The sequence below is a fragment of the Podarcis vaucheri genome, assembly GCF_965113315.1.
Source record: "Podarcis vaucheri genome assembly, chromosome: 3".
Taxonomy (NCBI): Eukaryota; Metazoa; Chordata; class Lepidosauria; order Squamata; family Lacertidae; genus Podarcis; species Podarcis vaucheri.
In genome coordinates this window covers 123,734,553-123,748,769 of record NC_138761.1, presented here as the reverse complement: position 1 = coordinate 123,748,769, position 14,217 = coordinate 123,734,553, and the positions used below count along the sequence as shown (strand labels likewise).

The 14,217-nt window shown below is 43.3% G+C and overlaps 1 protein-coding gene across 1 annotated transcript; it reads left to right on the top strand.

Annotated features, from left to right (window-relative positions):
• Window positions 1-4: 4 nt before the first annotated feature.
• LOC309528839 (cytochrome P450 2K6-like) lies at window positions 5-13,139 on the top strand. The gene is made up of 9 exons (XM_082216566.1): window positions 5-202; window positions 2,742-2,904; window positions 3,691-3,840; window positions 4,189-4,349; window positions 4,836-5,009; window positions 7,336-7,504; window positions 9,990-10,174; window positions 10,527-10,668; window positions 11,836-13,139. The coding sequence occupies exons 1-9, from the start codon at window positions 20-22 to the stop codon at window positions 12,021-12,023; spliced, it is 1,515 nt and encodes a 504-aa protein (XP_082072692.1). The 5' UTR covers window positions 5-19; the 3' UTR covers window positions 12,024-13,139.
• Window positions 13,140-14,217: the final 1,078 nt, after the last annotated feature.

The window sequence follows — 14,217 nt, the reverse complement described above, 5'->3', positions numbered from 1 at the left end:
AATTGCTTGCATAAACGAAATGGATTGGATAGAGCCAATTCCAGCGTTGTTCCTCTTTATCACTATGATTTCCCTTATTTTGAAACTGGGCACTTTCTGGAACAAGAGCTCCCAAAATCTTCCACCAGGACCGAGGCCTTTACCTCTCATTGGGAATCTCCACATCATGGATCTCAAGAGGCCTCACAGAACCATGTTAAAGGTAAAGATTCCAGTTCTTCCCATGGCAAGGCTGAAGGGTACTGGGGCAGCCAAGTCAGATGAGCGGGGTAGAAAATTATTATTATTATTCTTAATATCAATAATGCATTACATTTTGTTCTTTTAGAGCCTATAAATCTCATCTCCCCTTTGTGTGCTACAGAACTGCCTCTTAACATTTCCAGTCATAGGACCTAATTGCAATTTACAACTGGTAATTTGAACAAGGTGTCTGGGGGTGTCTGGTGTCTAATCCCGTTTGACTCTGCCTCCATTTTCAAGGATGTAAAAGTGCTGGTACAAACCTTGCCTAGCCCAGCCTCCTCCTTCAGCCTATCTTTCTAAACAAGATTTGAGAGGTGCCATTAAAGGTATAATCACATTTATCCTTACAACTGCCTATTTTGTTCTGGTTTTCTGATTATTCCTAGCAAATATTTGTGCTGCCGCAACTGAATAATAATAATAATTTTAAAATAACTTATTATTTATACCCCACCCATCTGGCTTGGTTTCCCCGGCCACTCTGGGTGGCACCCAACAGATTATGAACATGATCAAACATGATCAAACACCAAGCTTTAAAACTTACTTTAAAAGGACTGCCTTCAGGTGTCTTCTAAAAGTCAGATAGTTGTTTATTTCCTTGACACCTGATGGGAGGGCATTCCACAGGGCGGGCATCACTACCAAGAAGGCTCTCTGCTTGGTTCCCTGTAACCTCACTTCTTGCAATGAGGGAACCGCTAGAAGGCCCTCAGAGCTGGGTCTCAGTGTCCGGGCTGAACGATGGGGGTGGAGACGCTCCTTCAGGTATACTGGGCCGAGGCCGGTTGGGGCTTTAAAGGTCACCATCAACACTTTGAATTGCGCTTAAAAATGTATTGGTAGCCAATATTGGTCTTTACGGGCCGGTATATGGCCCGTATATGGTCTTGGCAGCCACTCCCAGTAACCAGTCTAGCTGCTGCATTCTGGATTAGTTACAGTTTCTGGGTCACCTTCAAATGTAGCCCCACGTAGAGCGTATTGCAGTAGTCCAAGCGGGAGATAACTATAGCATGCACTGCTCTGGCGAGACAGTCTGCGGGCAGTCTGTGGATGGGTAGGGTCTCAGCCTGTGTACCAGATGGAGCTGGTAGACAGCTGCCCTGGACAAAGAATTGACCTGTGCCTTCATGGGCAGCTGTGAGTCCAAAATTAATCCTAGGCTGTGCACCCGTTCCTTCCAGGGCACAGTTACCCCATTCAGGACGAGGGAGTCCTCCACACCTGCCCACCCCCTGTCCCCACAAAACAGTACTTCTGTCTTGTCAGGATTCAGCCTCAATTCAGCCACCATCTACCTCCAACCGCCTCCTGACACTCACACAGGACCTTCACTGTTCTGTTTTAAAAGAGAGGTAGAGCTGGTTATCATCCGCATACTGATGAACATGTAGCCCAAACCTCCTGATGATCCCTCCCAGCAGCTTCATGTTGATGTTGAAAATAATGGAGGAGAGGATGGAACCCTGAGGCACCCCACAAGTGAGAGCCCAGGGGCATGAACAGTTATCTCCCAACACCACTTTCTGGACACGGTCCAGGAGGAAGGAGCAAAACCACTGTATAGCAGTGTTTCCAGCTCCCAGCCCCTCTAGACGGTCCAGAAGGATGTCATGGTCGATGGTATCAAAGGCCACTGAGAGATCCAGCAGAACTAGGAAACAGCTTTCACCTTTGTCCCTAGCCTGCCGGAGGTATTAATCAGCACGACCACGGCAGTTTCAGTCCCATGATGAGGCCTGAATCCAAATTGGAAGGGATCCAAATGGTCCGCATCCTCCAGGCGTGCCTGGAGTTGTTCAGCAACCACCCGCTCAATCACCTTGCCAACGAATGGAAGATTTGAAACTGGGTAATAGTTCACCATATTGCACTGGGTGCAAAGATTTATTTTTTAATAAGTGCCTTTATAACCACCACTTTCAGCGGGTTTGGGAAGGCTCTTTAACAGGTCTGCACCACCCCGCAGAGCTTTTATGAGCCAGAATGGGCAAGGATGAAGGAGACAGGTAGTCAGTTGCACTTGTGCAAGCAGCCTATCCACATCCTTGGAGGTAACAGTTTGGAATTGATCCCATGCAACTTGACTAGATATCCCATGCAACTTGACTCTAGCACTCTCCCGCCCTGGCCCTGCTCCCAAGGTGGAGTCTACTGAACTGGGTGAAAAAGGCTGAGCTGCTGTATCATGAGTCCAGCAATTGTTGCTGCTACAGCTATTAGTAGCAAATGTCTCGAAGAGGATTGTGGCATAGACAATGCTCTTTTACTTTATTATTATGTTATTTGGATTCTGTTATTGGAAAAAAACTGATAACAATCTAACAGTCAAACTGTGCTACTAGATTCTGTGGATTGTATAAAAGAGCCTTTACTCTCAGGTAAATGTGCAAGCTAATGTAGTCTTGGTTCTGTGAGAGATGATTTACATTAATATATTCTTTGGGTATACCAGAACTCTCTTTCTCACTTTTTCTTCTGTTGAATTCCAGTTGTCAAAGCAATATGGCCCTGTCTTCAGCATCCAAATGGGACCCCGGAAAATTGTGGTGTTGACAGGATATGAGACAGTAAAGGAGGCTCTGGTTAATCAGGCGGACGCATTTGCAGACAGGCCCAGCTTTGCATTATTTCAAGAGCTTGCACAAGGCTTTGGTGAGGCACCGCCCTTTTTATTGGAACTGGTAATGCTTGCAAACACACACTGGGCCCACCAGGTGAACACAATCTGTTCCCAAGAAATGGTTTGTAAGATGAGTGTTTGCGAAGCAAGTCAACAACATCCATTGTTTCCTGTGGGGAAAATCCTTGTGAATTCTTCAACCCACCTCAGTGCCATTGAAATTGACAGTGTATCTGTAGGCATTAGGCTGAGAATGTGTCACAAAAAGTGTCGCCTGTCAATTTCTGCAGATCAAGCTAAAATGTTAAAAAGAGTAGACCAGACCAACTTTTTTTGGTCTTGACTTTCAGTGGCTCAGTGGGGCTCTGTTGAAGAAACAAAAATGGAGGCCATTTAAAACAAACCTTTCCCATTCCCACCTTCTTCCCAACAGTCGTATTGTAGAGGTGGGGGAGAATGGGGCAGGAGGATTGTGAATAATAGTCACATGGAAAAGTAATGCCACACACCAAGGGGAAACTGATTGACCATTTTCCGGCATAGCCTACACAGAGAGGGTAAATTAAGAAGGCATAATGTCTGCTCATCAAATACAAAGTAACAAGCTGAGTGCTGCTGTGACCACTGTCATCTATTTGTTCTCAGGTCTTGCTCTGATGGCACAGCTGCCAGCTACTTTGTCAAAGCTCAGAAGTCTGAGTCTGACTGAGAGAATAGCTGGGATCCATTCTCAGTTCCATAGAAGAAATGCAGAACATAATTTATTGATTCTTTGTTCAATGGCCATGCAAACATGAAACCTTTCCTCCCGTTTTCAGGTGTAAGTCTGTCTAATGGTGAGAACTGGAAAGTGATGCGGCGGTTTGCTTTAAGCACATTACGGGACTACGGAATGGGAAAGAGGACCATAGAGGATAGAATTGTTGAGGAATGCAGTGTCCTGATAAATAAATTTGAATCTTATGAAGGTGGGTTGGTGTTTTCCTCTGGTGCATAGCTACACTACCATTGTTTAAAGGTGCCAAGACTATTGTGTTACATATTCCTAACTTCCAGAAGCACAGCTCCCAGGGTTCCCTGCAATTGGTCTGTTCCTGTAACGTGCAGATTGTACTGCAATAACTCCTGTGACTTCCAAGCATTTCTTAGCCTAGCTATGGTCACATCCAGCAACACTTAGGATCAGTTTCTTTGATAAATGAGGTCTACACATAGGGAAGCTGCCACTAGGGATTTAAGGCAACAAAGAACAGACTTAAAAATAATTCCCTTTCCATACTTGGAATTTCAACAGAAATTGTCATATTTATGTATAGGAAACCCATTTGAGACCACAACAATTATGAATGCAGCTGCTTCCAATATTATAGTGTCCATACTACTAGACAAGCGATTTGATTATGAAGATCCCACATACATAAGACTTCTGAAGTTGGTCAATGAAAATATCCGGCTTTTCGGAAGCTCTTCAGTCACGGTAATCTATTTTTTACAATTAAAACAAACAAACACTTGATTATAATAACAGTGTATGCAAAGTTGGCAGGGCTACCTGTTTATTGTATATTGTTCAGGGTTCACTACAAAACACAGAATATTGATATGTTGAGAAACCTGGTGCTAATTCAAAATATTAAGAAAACTCACACGGCACAGTCGTCCCGTTACTGTAACAAAGTCTCTTTTGCACACACGCTTTCTTGTCTCACTGCCATCGGGACTCCAAGGACAAGGAAGAACAAGTGATTGTTGGTTCTATGATGGCTCAGAAGGGGGCCTCCAAGGGCAGATCTCCCTCTCTGAAGGCGAACCTCCAGAGGAGAACTGCCATAGCCTATGCCAAATGGCATTCAAGAGTTTTCTTTGTATTTGGGCAGTCATGGTTTGAGAGAGCCAGCTGAGAGAACTGTACTGGGCTTTCCTAATGTTTTCTTCTTCTTTTTTCACATGTTTATCCTTTCAGCTGTATAACATGTTTCCTGCTCTTGGTTTTCTTTTGGGGGCTTATAAGACTGTCATCCAAAACAGAGATGAGCTGTTTGCCTTCATAAATGCCACCTTCATAAAACACCTCAGAGATCTGGATGAAAATGACCAGAGGAGCTTTATTGACTCATTTCTTATCCAACAGCAAGAGGTAATGGAGTGTTTTAAGTTGGCCCAGAATAAATGTTGACATTTTCAATTCATGTTTTAAGGGCATATTCGCAAGTGAATGCATAAGTTGTAGTCAGGAAGTCTCACTTCAGAAGGGACCAACATGGCATACTTCCTACCATTTCCCAATCTTCGGCCATTGTTAGTGTGTTACTGGTACAGATGTTGCCTGTGTAGGAGCAAAGGTTACATGCTCACCAGCATTTCTGAAAAAAATCCCCGATCAAGAAAACATGACAATGGGGGTATATAAAAGAGCTGTTGTGAAGCCCAAAGAGATTGATGGATTTATGTTAAAAGATGACTGGAGGTGACAGATATTGGATTTAGAAAGCGAGATTCTAGTTAACAAATTGAAGGAAGGAAAACCCCCTCACCTCATAGGTTTGTAAAATGACTGGATGAAATTGTAAAAAAGAGAGAGAAATCTTTCCTTTTAAAAAGAACCCAAAGTGAAACATCACCAACAAGAAATGAGATTGGAATGTGGCACTAGGTATGATTTAATGAAGATACAATATGCAAATATTTATGGGCTATTTTACTGTTAAGATTTGTTGGAACCCTTGACAACTCATCATATTGAAACAGAGAAAGGCTGTTTTAGACAGTTGATGAGAACAACAATTAAAGAGCTATATTTGGACTTTTTCAGTTGAATAAGGTGAACCCAAGAGGCCTGGGAGTAAAGATTGAAAAATGTCATCTAGCAGAATGAAAAAAAGTGCTCAGTGTGGTGAAAATACTGAAAAACATCCCACTGCCTGTTGGTGCCATGCATCAACTATTGAATGAACAATTGGAAGAACTTAGAGTGGAGAGGCATTAAATTGTTAAAAATGGGGAGCTGCTGCTGAAAAGGCCAATTCTCATGTTGCCACGCTCCGTTGTTCTTGGAGAGGAGCTACAGGAAGAAGCCTCAGATGGATCTGCAGGATCTTGGTCGATTTATATGGGGAGAGGTAGTCTTTGATGTATTGCAGTCCTCAGTTGGCAGTTGGACTAGGACTTAATTAATTTTAAGTATGCTCCTTATGTGAGGCAGGTTACTCCACAGTAGGGAAGCATTTGCTCTTTGGCAATAGGCCAGGCATTTATCCTTCTCCCTCTTGACCACCACAGTTAAGATTCTTCCCTTTTCTCCTTCCTTTCTTCACTCCCCTCTGGCTCCCAGCGGGACAGGCAGCTATTATAACCAGCAACTCTATCTGTGTTACTCTTCCTGTTAGAAAGTGTGGCTGAAGGGAGTTGCAATCGCGAAAATATGGAGGGCACCACATTGTCTATCTCAGTTTAATGAAGCAGTTCTAGATGAATATGTGGTTTTTCTGTGTCATTTTTTCCATTTTAGACTATGAGTAAATACATTAAAGACTATGAGTAAGTACATTAAAGAAGTTCAACTGAGAACCATATATGTCAGCAGAAAACAACACTTTATGGTAACCCTGATTTTAGATCTCCACAAGTGTTCGCCAGAAATGCTGCCTTCCATGTATGCAGTCATAATACTGTTGCAGGTTTGCGGGGTCAGTCTGCAAGATGCCTGAGCACGTTCCAGCTTGTGGGGATCTTGTACCCAGTAAGGGTTAATTCTAATGAAGGAATCTATTGTTGAATCAGTCAGACAAGTTTCTTTGTGAGATGAGGGCCATATACTTGTCATCTAAATACTGCCACTAGTTCCTTTGTCTAAACAAAGGCTGTTGGCTGAGGAGTCAAGCACCACGGTTCGCATCAGAGAAGAAGGAGCTGGATTGCCAAGCTTCCCCGACCTCCTCTCTTAGTTGGTAGATGGTGAACAACAGCTGTGACTATGGAGAAGCAAGACATTTTGGGGCTGAGCCCCTCTATCTTAGGCTCAGGTTGAATATATAGTCATACCTCGGGATAAATACGCTTCAGGATAAGTATTTTTGGGTTGCGCTCCGCGGGAACCCGGAACTAACAGAGTGCATTACTTCCGGGTTTTGCCGCTCGAGCATGCGCAGTCAGGCAAAATGACATCACACACATGCACGGAAGCAGTGAAACATGACCAGCGCATGTGAAGACACACAGTCACATCTTATGTTCTCTTCAGGATGTGAACGGGGCTCCAGAACAGATCCCGTTCACATCCCGAGGTACCACTGTATGTTTAAATAAACCCTCTTTCATCATGATGGCATAGTCTGGAAACCTGGAATCTCTCACTGCTCAGCGACTGTGGTGATGTGCAATGATACTTTGGATCATCGGATCCAGTCAGGTATTCATTTTTATCTTTGCACATGAAATTTTCTCACTCCATTCGTTTTAACCAGTTCATACTCTTTGCAACCCAGGAGAAGAAGAAGAACAAGACGAACGTATATTTCCACAACAAAAACTTAACAGTTATTGTGTCCAACTTATTTGCTGCTGGCACAGAGACCACTGCTACCACACTGCGCTGGGGACTGTTACTAATGATGAAACATCCTGAAATTCAGAGTGAGTGCTTTTCATTGGGTTGTCTCCGATTAGTCTGAGATAGCTTAATTCCAGATATATGTAACTATTAGAGAGAGAAAATATTAATAATTTTCATATCTATCTATCTCACAACAATTATTCAATCATAAGTTTAGCATTTCAACCTGAACTCCCTTCTCCCTCTTTCTGTGATTCTTTACATTTCGTTTCATCTTCCATCTTACCTTTGGGTAACTCTCCTACATTCCAAGTTATATTCAAAATATCTTTTAAAGGTTGCATTTGGTAATCTTGTATCATCTGGCCTATGAGACCGCCCTTGAATCCCTGAGGCAAAGGACATTTCACATAGTGACCTGTGATCTTGATCTCATGCAATTTGTGGCCCAGTAGCCGCAGGAATCCAACATGAGTACACCATCCAGATAGCCTCATATCTTAGGAACCTGTCTGTACCAACCTATCAGCATTTATTTACCAAAGCCAGACTAAATGTATTTCCATCGAAAGTGCTAAATCATGAGTAGGCAAACTAAGGCCCGGGGGCCGTATCCGGCCCAATCACCTTCTAAATCCAGCCCGCGGACAGTCCGGGAATCAGTGTGTTTTTACATGAGTGTCTTTTTATTTAAAATGCACCTCTGGGTTATTTGTGGGGCGTAGGAATTCGTTCATCGCCCCCCCAAAAAAAAACCCATAGTCCGGCCCCCCACAAGGTCTGAGGGACAGTGGATTGGCCCCCTGCTCAAAATGTTTGCTGACCCCTGTGCTAAATCGTTGACTGAGCGGCATCCCTTATCAGAATAGGCTTTGTTTATGTTCTCAGGACATCGATTGCATGACGCATATCTTACTGCACTGTGGCAGTATGACCAAGTGATCAAACCCCTACTGGCAAATCTGCTGGGAAAATCTGAAGCCTCCCATGCTAAATATCTTTTGGATGACAGGTCTAATGATATTACACTGGCCGTGGCAAAGTTTCTTTCGGAAGTTATAAGAAACAAAGATTATCATGCTAGAGACAAAACAAAATGACCCCCTCTGTTGCTCTTTCTTGTGTGGTTGACTGTCTTATCTGTATTTTTTTCTGAAATTGCTCTATGGGACTTTGAACCGCAATAAAGATTTATTATAATACAGTTTTAAACCTATTAGCTAATCTGTCTGCAAACAGTTTATAATTGTTATTCAACAATGAAATTGGTTAATAGCTCTTAACCAGCTTTGGATCTCTATTTTGATTATGCATCAAAGTTATGTTTGTACTCTTCCAGTATTTGGGTAACTCTCCTGTATTCAAAGTTATATTCATAATATCTTTTAAAGGTTGCATCAGGTAATCTTGTAATTTTTTAATAACATATTGCTGAAAGTCCATCAGGTCCGGGTGCCTTCCCTAATTTTGCCTGTAAAATAGCTTGCTGTAATTCCAACATTTTGGTATCTTACGTAGTATGCTGTCTTCTAAATATTTACCCATTTCTTCTAAAACTGCTTTTGTTCATTTTTTAATACAGTGGTACCTCGGGTTACATACACTTCAGGTTACATACGCTTCAGGTTACAGACGAATTAAGTACTTAACCCAAGGTACCACTGTAATTGTTTTGGGTGCAGCTCAGGTTTTATACACATTGCAACTCCTCTCTTTTTTGTTATATCAGAAGGTACAAAGTCCTTTCCATGCCTTTTATTTATTTTCTTCTATGTTTCTTCACAATGTGTTTCTTGGAGGCATATAACATCCCAGTTTAACTTCTTTACATGTTCAATTTTATTCATTTAGTCCTATTATTTAGCCTATTAACATTCCAAGTTAGAATTTTCAAAGCCATCTTGTTCCTCATTTATTTCTCCACCTCTGTTGAATCTTCCACCTTCCAGTTCAAATGCCCTTTCTCCAGCTAATTCTTGCCCATATTTTCTCCAAAATTTGTCTGGCTCTGTAGGATCCAGAAATCTTTGTTTTCTGCCTTTATATGTACAGTGGTACCTCAAGGTTACATATGCTTCAGTTTCATACGCTTCAGGTTACAGACTCCACTAACCCAGAAATAGTACCTCGGGTTAAGAACTTTGCTTCAGGATGAGAACAGAAATTGTGCAGTGGTGGTGCAGCGGCAACAGGAGGCCCCATTAGCTAAAGTGGTGCTTCAGGTTAAGCACAGCTTCAGGTTAAGAACAGACCTCCAGAACGAATTAAGTTCTTAACCCGAGGTACCACTGTAAATGCTACCGCTTCAGGATATTCCCAGCAGTGATATTTTAATAATTATCCTGGATGCATTTCTCTCCCTCAGTATATCAGGTTATTGATTAAAATGTTTGTCTTTTTTAAAAATACCTTTGTCAAATTCTAGAGATTAAATTTGTGAATCCGGGAAATTGGAGAACCAGTTTATGGCAGTTCTATGCTGTGGAGATTAATATTTTAAGAGGCCAAAGTCAAACAGATTATCTTGGTAGAAAAATGAATGCTTTCTTTTTTTGTTTCCCCCAGTAAAGGTCCAGGAAGAAATTGCAAGGGTTGTTGGATCTTCTCAGCCAAGGATTGAACACCGAACAAAAATGCCTTATACAGATGCTGTGGTCCATGAGATCCAGAGATTTGCTGATATTGTCCCAACCAACCTGCCACATGCCACGGCTACAGATGTCACCCTTAATGGCTACTTCATTCCAAAGGTGATCCGTTTCATTGAACTGCTGCCTACTAGTTGCAATATATTTTAAGATTTCCTGGGAGTAAGCCCCTTGGACTTCAGTGTGGGTGACATCTGTGCAGACTTGTATAGGATTGCACTGCAAGCAAGCTCTTCAGCGTCATCTTAAACCCGTTAAACAGATCTCAATGGGAAGGAGCACAAGGTTGGAAAAGAAACCATTTCTGGTGGGAGATCATGGTTTATATGTTAAAGTTTTTCAAACGAAAGGCATTTCTCAAGTGAACTAAAAATCTCATTTATTCTGCAGTCAGTATTTATTGTACCAGAGGCATATGCTTTATTTTAAAATAGCTCTTGCTTTGTTTTTGCAGGGGACATACATCATGCCATTGCTGTCCTCTGTGCTGCACGATGAATCTCAATGGGAGAAACCACATAAATTCTATCCAGAACATTTTCTTAATTCTGATGGAGAATTCGTAAAGAGAGATGCTTTCATGCCTTTCTCCGCAGGTAACTTTTTAAAAACTTTTGTGTATACCTGCATAGTGTGTGCTTAGTCAATGGGATTTTTACATGCCACGAATGTAACCTATTGTGCAAAGGAAAGAATCACATCAGTTGCTGTGGCCATTTCTGCCACTAGATCTGCCCACTGTTGGTGAGTCACCCCTGGAATGTTGCTCAGCAGGGAATGTGGCCCTCAGGCTGAAAAATCCCCACCCCGGTTTTCGGCATTTCAGGATGGCTCGTATTGGGAGTTCTTAATTCTTTTAAGATGGACACTGTGAGCTGTTATTTCATCTCTGCATTTCCGTCTGTGTAATGAATATAGGGGTTGCTCATGCGTAAGTTGCCGCCACTCCTGGCTATGTTGCCTTGTTAAACCCTTTCTGTCTGGACAGCCCTTCACTTCGTGGCTGCCTCAGTCACTAGCAGAATCCGTCAGTGGGCGTTTCTTAAACCTTTTCCAGCATAAAAGCTGTTTGACCCCAAGTCTCCTCCTACTCTCCCTGCGCGGAGGTCTTCTGCGCAGGGAGGGTGTGGGTAGTGGAGGACCCATGCTCTCCCCGCTGGTCTACGGCGAGGAGTCTTGGAGCCCTCTCGCCGATTCCCCCATCTGCCCCCCCTTTATCCCTGGTGTTACGCTGATTTCCTTCCCCAGCTGATGAGCTGCCTCTCTCCCTGCTGGGCCCTTCTCCAGCATTGCTTGAGAGCCTTGCCTCCGCCTCTGGCTCCGATGTCAGTTCCCTGACTTTCTGCTTTTAAGTATTTGGGATGTTATTAAAGGTAAAGGTCCAGTCGTGGCCGACTCTGGGGTTGCGGCGCTCATCTCGCTTTATTGGCCGAGGGAGCCGGCGTACAGCTTCCGGGTCATGTGGCCAGCATGACTAAGCCACTTCTGGCAAACCAGAGCAGCGCACGGAAATGCCATTTACCTTCCCGCCGGAGTGGTACCTATTTATCTACTTGCACTTTGATGTGCTTTCAAACTGCTAGGTTGGCAGGAACAGGAACCAAGCAACGGGAGCTCACCCCGTTGCAGAGATTCGTACCACCAGCCTTCTGATTGGCAAGTCCTAGGCTCTGTGGTTTAACCCACAGTGCCACCCACATCCCTTGGGATGTTATTAAGCAACTGCTAAACCCAGTTTCTCTGCTGCTTATGTTTCCATACAGGTCGGAGAGCATGTTTAGGTGAGACTCTTGCCAAAATGGAGCTCTTCCTCTTCTTCACAAGTCTCCTTCAGAAATTCACCTTCCAGCCACCCCCTGGAACATCTCAGGAAGACCTGGACCTTACTCCTGCTATTGGGCTTACAACATCGCCCATGCCCCACCAGCTCTGCGCTCTGCCACGTTTCTAAGACTCACAAGCTCCTGGCTTGCTTAGCCTACCTGTGTGTGCAATGCAAGCCTTTCTTAAAACACCCCTGTTCTGCAAGGGTATTTGGGTTGAGTAGCCTACAGGTAGAATTGATCTGTGCTTTGTCACAAACCTTAAGTGTTCCCCTTTACCTGCCTTAATGCCGAATCCCGTGAAACTAGCATTGGAGCATCTCTTACTTAAAATCTGGCCCTGAGTTCTTATGACACTTGAGGCATAGAGATCAACCAACAAAGCTGGTTCATTTATTCCCATGTTAACATTTACCTTCAAAGATCTTGAAGCATCATATTCCCAAGTAGATGTGCTGAGAATTGTGACCAAGACGATAAAGTGTCTGGAAACCATGCCTTATGAGGAATGGTAGAGGAAGTTGGGTATGTTAACATCTGTGGCTGCAATGTATTCTGATTCTGAAATGTATTTGTTGATGTCAGGCAATGGCTTTGTTTCCTCCGGGTTCTTTAAAAAATCTGTCATAATAGATCTGGCAACTGGGTTTGCTTCTGGAATCTCCATGCTGTCAATTAGTTCAGTGACTTTTTGCTTCTGGCTTAGAATTAAGCAACCATCTTCCATCTTCTCTCTGTATCTGAATGAAGTTTCTCTGAGAGTCTGGGTAGCTTAAGGCTACCCTCATCAATGGAATTCTGACTGGTCATATCAAAAACGGGGGAAATGTGTCAAATTCAAAATCAAAATTTAAATCTCCGCAAGAGGAAAAACTCAAAACCTTCTCCGCCTAGCTTCTGCTCTGAAAGGGAAGAGGGAGCTAATCCCTTTCACAACAGAGACAAGGGAAGTCACCATGGTCTCACCAGGAAATAGAAAAAATGTCTGGTTTGAATCTCTCTTCTCTCTTAAGAAAATACAGCCACACCCACTATAATACTTTGATTTTTGTCTTCACTGGGCCCCATAACCTTTGTAGGAATGGATTTAGGCACTATGAGAGGATGTACGGTTTAGTTATTGTCCTTCCTTGTTCACATTGTCGCATGTCATATGCTTTAATGTATACAAAGATATAACCTAATGCCACCATGTTAAACAGTTTCAAGATGAAGATAAATAGAAATTATGCTAAAAAGAAAAATATGTGTGAGTGTTTCAATGGGTGAAAGTTCAGGAAATACTGGACACTTTCAAACTAAATGCTGTCGTCCCTAATTGAAATTGAATAATTTCATCTGCAAATGATTTCACAATGCTGCTCTCTACTGATAATCCTGAGTTATGAGTTCGCCGTGTTCAAGAGCATTGTAATCTTTTCTGGAAAGCATTAGTTTCTGGAAGTAAGCACCACTCACTTGAGTAAACATTAAACTGAAAGGCATATCATCCAATGTACAGCTTTGAATAGTTGTGGAGAAGAAAAAAATCGGAGGGATGATTTAATGATTCGCTAGAGACATTACATAACATAATATATGGGTAGCTCATTGCAGTTGGTAGACACTGCTGTTGACCAAACTGCTCTGTAGCTTTGTTGTTTTTGTAGAAGTCTTTTAGACCGTGTCGGCCTTTGGGTTGCCAGGTTTTTATCTGGAGGTTTCTGCTTTTTTTCTGTTTGGCTCCAGAGGCCTCCGGGCCTGGTGTAGTGGTTAAGAGCAGTAGACTCGTAATCTGGGGAACCGGGTTTGCATCTCCGCTCCTCCACATGCAGTTGCTGGGTGACCTTGGGCCAGTCACACTTCTTTGAAGTCTCTCAGCCCCACTCACCTCACAGAGTGTTTGTTGTGTGGGAGGAAGGGAAAGGAGATTGTGAGCCACTTTGAGTCTCCTTCGGCTAATGATAAAGCGGGATATCAAATCCAAACTCTTCTTCTTCTTCTTCTCAGCTATCATTGGGATGCTCCCAGTCCCAGCCGGGTCGAGGCCACTGGGAGGTGGCTTGGGGCTCTTCACGGCCTCCTTGGTTGTCACGTTGGGCACCCCTGGTTACCCCCCAATCATGGTGGCAGCAGTGGCCGGGTTGGCAGTGCAGGCACCATCCAGGCAGCGCCATTAGTGCTTGTGGTCCTCAGAAGCTCCGTGCTGCTTAGGCGCTTGCCATCTTGCCTCACCGGAAGTCCATACTGGTGCACTTTGTAACATCCATCCCTGAATGCAGTTCAATGATTACTCCAAAGAATTTCAGAATGCTGCCCTTTACACCCATTATAATAGATTGA

What these genes read in the sequence shown, in the direction of transcription:
- LOC309528839 (XM_082216566.1), top strand. Translation starts at nt 20, where the DNA reads ATGGATTGGATAGAGCCAATTCCAGCGTTGTTCCTCTTTATCACTATG. An exon ending in TTCTTATCCAACAGCAAGAG is followed by an intron (nt 5,010 to 7,335) that starts GTAATGGAGTGT and finishes CGTTTTAACCAG; the next exon opens with TTCATACTCTTTGCAACCCA. An exon ending in TTTCATGCCTTTCTCCGCAG is followed by an intron (nt 10,669 to 11,835) that starts GTAACTTTTTAA and finishes GTTTCCATACAG; the next exon opens with GTCGGAGAGCATGTTTAGGT.